The sequence below is a fragment of the Chlamydomonas reinhardtii genome, chromosome 6 (assembly GCF_000002595.2).
Source record: "Chlamydomonas reinhardtii strain CC-503 cw92 mt+ chromosome 6, whole genome shotgun sequence".
NCBI lineage: Eukaryota > Viridiplantae > Chlorophyta > Chlorophyceae > Chlamydomonadales > Chlamydomonadaceae > Chlamydomonas > Chlamydomonas reinhardtii.
The window spans coordinates 8,617,510-8,624,060 of NC_057009.1; the positions used below are offsets into that span (position 1 = coordinate 8,617,510).

The window sequence follows — 6,551 nt, forward strand, 5'->3', positions numbered from 1 at the left end:
ATTAGACCCCCCCTCGAGTGAACCGTCCGTGTCCTTGGAGGCGTTGTTGCCTCCACTTGTGCAGGTTGCGACACACGCGTCGGTCAGGTTGTATTGTTCGTGTGAGACGCGGGCTTCCGTGCAGTTGCCGGCGCAGAGCACACGCATCTATGCTTGTGCTTGCAGAATGTGCGCGGAGAGCTACGATACGTGCGTAGGAATCTACAAATTATGTGAATGCAGGCTTTATCCTGGCAGAGTTGCGCAACAACCCCACGGACTTGAGTGATTCGGTGATTCCCAGACCCCAACCCAGATGGGCCGCCCTGGGCGTGCTGGGCCAGGCCGAGTGGGTAGGAGCCGCCTAGGGGAGAAGGGGGTGCCGTTTTGGGTAGAGTAAGGCAGAATCACTAGGATGCGCTGTTCATGTGTTGAAACCAAAATTGAGACCCGGGCCAGTGGACGACCCAAAGCTATGACTCAACACATGTATGGTGCACAAGGATATCCACGTGCAGATCTGTTGTTTGCCATCTGCTGGGGTCTGGGAATCACCGAATCAGCTGCGCCCTCCGGGACTTCACCAACCTGCCTTGACACAGTCCATCGCACATCCACGTGCGGAGCTGTAGATTGCGAGTGCGTTTACGAGGCAAAGAGGGCGGCGAACGGGGGCGGCGACGTAGGATGCTATGGCTACCCCGGAGTCTGGTGGGGCTTGCTCCAGTCGCCCGCAGGGAGCCGGGGGAGCGGACGGAGCGGAGGTAGCGAGCCAGGTCACCGGCCGGTGCCTGGTAGGACGGTAGGTGCCAGCAGCAGTAGGGCATAGCATCAAAGCGGCAGCTGGATCGAGCATGGCTGCTGGATGTGCCTTGTTGTGTGCTGCGACTGGCTCTATGCTCTGCTCTGCTCTCGCTTGTACTAGGAACTTAATGGCTGTGCGCTCGGCTGCAGGACCGAGCGGACCCCTGGCTGGAGGTGCCTGTGTGGAGGCCAACTCACACAAGCGTGCAGGGAGACGCGGTGAGAAGCGGCTTGACGCTATCGTATTGGCCCGACTGTGCCCGGGAGTTGATAATAGTTCGGTAGACCTTCGGCCTCAAGCGGGGCCCTGCATGTGAGGTGGCACGTCGCGACCGACCAACACGCAGACGCGTCCATCCAAGCGGCAGCGCACACGGCCAGGGCACACCGCCCCTCTGATGGCCGTCTCCCGCACGGAAGCACTTGACACTTACTTGTTGAAGCAGGCTGTGGCACAAACCTGCCGCTTCCGAGGTACGTGTGCGGGTACATCACCAGAGATGCCCGGAAAACCCGAATGCGCACGGTGTCGGACGAGGGGGTCGCAGCTAGCGTGCAGCACAGGAGGAAAAGCCTGCCATCCCTTTCCGCTACCTTACCAACCCTAAAACCTCAAGCCTGCTGGTTAGGCACAGGTATAATTGACTCACAGGAATATATGCATTGCGGCCTTGCGGCATGCCGCTGATTTCAATATTCCGATTGCCCTTGCTGGCTGATGCAAGTTTGAGACGTGTGCTGCGTTAGGGGTGATGAAGGGGAGGCCCTGTTCGGCCTGTTGAGTGAACCGGTGGCGGCAAAAGCATTCCTCGTAGCGGTGTGGTCGCCTGGTTGGCCCTGGCGACCTTTAGTCGCTGGCTATGTCTATGTCTCTGGCTCTGGGGGTGGCTGTGGCAGTGGCAGTGGAAGTTCCGGGTAGACCATAGACGGGTAGCCGCGTGCGTGAACGCTGTAACGCTGGTCCTTTCGGTTACCCGCCCAGCCTGATCATTCCGCGAAGGCTCTTGTCCCAACGCCACGCATATCCTTTCGGACCTGGATTGAGGGGGGCGTTTATGATCGAACAACTCGCGACCAGCAGGGGGGGAGGTTGCGTCGGCCCTGATGGGGCGGGCAGGGGCCGGAAGGGAGTGGCTGTGCCACACCCCAGCGTGCCGCACGCCGAGCGCGCCACACACTAAGTCCGAGCTAAGTCTTACATGAAAGTGTGTTAGCGGACGAAGCTTGTGCCATTAACTGGGTTTGTTTGCAGGCGGGTTTTGCTGGAAGGTTCTTCCATGCACGTTTCGAGACCAAATCGCTCGACGACCTATTACGCCCATGACCGAGTCGCGTATTATAACATTTGCCTCAGCCATATAACCTTACCGGCGTCGACTCGCCACGCCTCGACTTGACGCGAGAGATGCACTCGCTAAGCAAGGCCCTGCTTGGCTCTGGCCGTCGCGGCCAGCAGAACGTAAGGCACCTTCAAGAGTGTATATTAGGCAGTCAATTGCAACCGGCCGATCAGTGGTCGCCACGTGGAAGTGTTCCAATCAGGCATCGCGACGCAGATCCTAGCGGCGACCCTCCGACGCGTGACGCGAGACAAATTGGAGGAGCGTGACTGCTGATCGCATATGTCGTGTTAATGCCTGCAGAGCGCGCTGCTCCAGGCTGTGCGCTTCTACGCCGCCAAGGATGTGCGCTTCGGCATCGAGTGCCGTGACAAGGTGCTTGCCGGCGTGAACAAGCTGGCGGATGCCGTCCAGGTCACTCTGGGTCCCAAGGTAAGACAAAGGGAGGGGTTAGGACTGCAGGGCTTCGCGCGTGGATCGGGAGCAGGGGCGGGGGTGCCAGCAGGGACTTCCACGTCGGCGTCTGGAAGCTCGTGCCGTGCAGTTGCTCGACAGCCAAGGGCAGGGCCGCGAGGGAGGGCCATGTCGGCCACCAGTGCCATGCGTTGCTGACAGCTCCCAGTGGAAATAGCGACAAGGGTTTCAGCGCGTTGCACGTGATGCAGGAGCTGCGGGGCTGTAACCCGGCCCGGCAAAACCGCAACCTCATGCCAGCCGCGGTTCTGCCGCTCAACGGACGCCTGCTCCCGTAACGCTTGCAACACAGGGTCGTAACGTCATGATTGAGCAAACGTACGGCGGCCCTAAGATCACCAAGGATGGTGTGACTGTGGCTAAGGTGAGAGCGGCGAGAGGTGGAGGACCTGCAGGCTGGCTAACCTGTTCTGCGCCGGATGGGAGGGCCGCGAAGGGATGCTCGGCCAGGTCCTGATGAGTGAGGCGTTTGGGAGTAGCCTCGTGCGGTTATTTTGGCGCTTTCACGGGAGGCTGGGCGATGAGGCATGTAATCGGCAGGGAGAATCGAGGCTGGCGGTCTGCCAGGGGGACCCGGGTCCACCCCAATTGGCAGTGCAACGCCGTGCAGTCCCTACACCCACTCGGGTGCACGCCGCGCTAGACGCACAATCACAACATGACTGAGCACCGGTTACATGCACGTATGCCGTATGTCTGCGACGTGCTCGCCCAACTCCCCGCCATCCTCCGTCTCGCGGTCGCCGCCTCGCACACAACAGGCCATCGAGCTGAAGGACAAGTTTGAGAACATTGGCGCCAGCCTGGTGAAGCAGGTGGCCAGCGCCACCAACGACGTGGCGGGAGACGGTGAGGGCAGGAGGAGCACAGGAGGGGGCGGCGGCGGTGGGGTGGTGGGGTGGTGGGTGGGCGGGGGGAGTGTAGAGTGGTGGTGGGTGGGCTGGGGCGGGCGCAGGGGCGGGGCGGGTGCCCCGCCCGAGGTAGGCAGTGGAATGGGGGAGAGGCGCAGATGAAGGTGGAGGGGAGGGGACGGAGAAGGAGAAGGAGTGGAGGGGAAGGAGAAGAACGGAGAACCGAGGAAGGCAAGGGGGCAGTGATAAGGGAACACGAAGCTCACGAGGCTAGGCGAATGGGGCTTGACGGGTGTTGCGCAGAAATGCAGAAGCGTAATGCGGTGGCGGCGCCGGTGGTTTGGGTGGTGTTGGCTGTTTCCCGAAGTAGGGAGCAGGGTCAGCACAGGGGCGGCATGCACTGCAGCCGTCACAACGAGGAAGCGCATGGGACAGGGGACGATCGGGGACGACGCCGGATCGCCACGACGCCCGCCGGGCAAGTGGCCCAAGCGAGAGGGTTTTGTCACCTCCTGTCTCCACCATTTCCACCTGGTGTTTCCCTCACATTCCCGGCGCCTTCCCACCCACCTTGCCCCAGGCACCACCACCGCCACGGTTCTGACCCGCGCCATCCTGGCCGAGGGCTGCAAGTCCGTGGCCGCCGGCATGAACCCCATGGACCTGCGCCGCGGCATCAACATGGCGGTGGAGCACGTGGTGGGCGTGCTCAAGGCGCGCGCCAAGATGATCTCCACAACCGAGGAGATTGCGCAGGTGGGGGGCGGGGACAGGAGGGAGGAGGAAGGAGACGGGGGGCGGGAGGTGGGGGTTGCAAAGATGGTTGGAAAAGCGGTACCGATAAAAGCAGTACCGGTAAAAGCGGATGCGCAGGGGGGATACGAAAACCCCCCACCCCAACAGGGGGGAGGGGCACTTGTTCATACCGACAAGTATGAAGTGTCGGGGTCAGCCGTTCATGGAGAATGGGGTGGTTTGGGACGGGGCGAAGAGCAGGGTGGCAGAGGATGGGGCAGAGGGCGGGCGTGGCAGCGACGGAGGGGGTGAAGGAGGGGCGATTGGTGAAACGGGTTGGATGGTGAAAGTGGCGTGGCCTACCAAACCGGTCCAGTGCAACACAACCCTGCTCCCAGCAACCCTGCCACCTGACACACCTCCGCCATCCCAACAAACCTCGCCTCCTCTCTCCTCCTCTCCCCTGTTGTCAGGTGGGCACCATCTCCGCCAACGGCGAGCGCGAGATCGGCGAGCTGATTGCCCGCGCCATGGAGAAGGTGGGCAAGGAGGGCGTCATCACCGTCAACGACGGCAAGACGCTGGAGAATGAGCTGGAGGTGAGAGGGGGGGTGCGAACAGGAAGGGTGTGAACAGGAAGGGGGGGAGGAGGGGGGGGGAACAGGAGGGGGGGGGGATGGGGATGCGGAGGAAGGCGGGATCGGGATACCGAGCGAAGGGTCAGGAATGGCAGGGTTGCAGGTGCTGGTAGTCAAGCTCTGGCGGTGGCGCGGGCCCTTGGGATACTTCCGCCTCCCCGCCCCATCACCCTGCCCCCGCCCCATCACCCCTCACCCCCTAACCCCACAGGTTGTTGAGGGCATGAAGTTTGACCGCGGCTACATCTCGCCCTACTTCGTGACGGACCAGAAGACCATGAAGGTGGAGCTGGAGAACCCGCTCATCCTCATCTGCGAGAAGCGCATCAGCGGGTGAGGGGAGAGGAGGAGCGGAGGGGAGGGGGAAGGAAGCGGGGGAGGAGGAGGGGGAAAAGAGCATTTCAGCCGCGTATGCAGATGATGGTGGGTGGTGATGCAAATGGCACAGCGTTGCGCGCACAGGAAGTAGCGGCCGCGTAGAGCGGCATGACCGGGGGAAAAAGCTTCATCCATGGCGTGCCCGGGGGGAGAGGGGGCCGACGTATCGATGCACATGTATATCCGGCATGTTGCTTTCATGCCAACCACCCCCTTGCCCTCCCGCTTCCCCTCCTCCGCCCGCCCGCCCGCTCCCGCCCGCCCGCCCCGCAGCCTTCAGTCCCTGCTGCCGGTGCTGGAGAAGGTGGTGCAGGTGCAGCGCCCGCTGCTGATCATTGCCGAGGACGTGGAGAGCGAGGCGCTGGCCACGCTCATCGTCAACAAGCTGCGGGCGGGCCTCAAGGTAGGGGGGCGCTGGGCTGGGGGAGGGGGAGGGTTGTAGATAGCAGCTCAAACTAAACCGAACCCAATGCAATAGACCGAGGAGGAGAGCGTGTGAGTCGCATCGGGGGGGGGGCGGACTCCACGGGTCGCGTGACCCCGGCCAGCAGCGGCGCAGTGGTCACACAGGGGGGAGGGGGGGAGGGGGGAGGGGGCGCCAGGGTTGCCGGCAGCGGGTGGGCGGCAGGTGCTGGGCGGCCGGACGGAGTCGAAAGCAATTCTGACATGACAATGAGGGTGCGGGTGGGCGGGGGTGTATTGCGGGTGGGCGGGGGCGTTGTGCGGGGGTGCGGGGGCGGGGTGCGGGATGATGCAACACGCTGCGGAAGCGGGAGTGGGCATGTGGCGAAGGACTCGTGGGGCAGGGGCGGAGGCGGAGCAAACCGGCGGGGGGCACGGAGGAATGTGCGTGCGCCTAGAACAGCTTACGAACACCCCTTCCCGCCTCTGCTTTGCCCCCCCCCAGGTGTGCGCCGTGAAGGCTCCCGGCTTCGGCGACAACCGCAAGGCCAACCTGCAGGACATCGCCGTACTCACCGGGGGAGAGGTGCGCGGGGGCTGGCCGGGGGGGGGGTGGAGGGGGGAGGACTAGGGGCGCGAGGGGAAGGCCAGACCGAGACATAGAGGGGTGGTATGAACGTACGCGTCCGCACTCACCCGACCCCGACCCCGCACCCCGCACCCCGCACCCGGCACCCCCGCTCACGCCGCACACAGGTGATCAGCGAGGAGCTGGGTCTCAAGATGGAGAACGTGGACGTGCGCTCGCTGGGCTCGGTGAGTAGAGGGGAGGAGGGGAGGAGGGGAGGAGGGGAGGAGGGGAGGAGGGGAGGGGAGGGGAGGGGAGGGGAGGGGAGGGGAGGGGAGGGGAGGGGAGGGGAGGGGAGGGGAGGGGAGGAGGGAGGGTGAGT

The 6,551-nt window shown here is 63.7% G+C and overlaps 1 protein-coding gene across 1 annotated transcript in view; it reads left to right on the plus strand.

Moving 5' to 3' along the window:
- The first annotated feature begins 2,021 nt into the window (after nt 1–2,021).
- The window catches only part of CHLRE_06g309100v5 (uncharacterized protein), a 7,372-nt gene continuing 2,842 nt past the window's right edge, over nt 2,022–6,551 (plus strand). The window contains exons 1-10 of the mRNA XM_043063758.1: nt 2,022–2,242; nt 2,427–2,555; nt 2,890–2,961; nt 3,359–3,446; nt 4,029–4,204; nt 4,657–4,782; nt 5,033–5,154; nt 5,473–5,602; nt 6,107–6,187; nt 6,358–6,417. Coding sequence (XP_042924464.1) covers nt 2,189–2,242; nt 2,427–2,555; nt 2,890–2,961; nt 3,359–3,446; nt 4,029–4,204; nt 4,657–4,782; nt 5,033–5,154; nt 5,473–5,602; nt 6,107–6,187; nt 6,358–6,417 — 1,038 coding nt within the window. The 5' untranslated portion in view covers nt 2,022–2,188. The remainder of the gene's footprint in view (nt 2,243–2,426; nt 2,556–2,889; nt 2,962–3,358; nt 3,447–4,028; nt 4,205–4,656; nt 4,783–5,032; nt 5,155–5,472; nt 5,603–6,106; nt 6,188–6,357; nt 6,418–6,551) is intronic.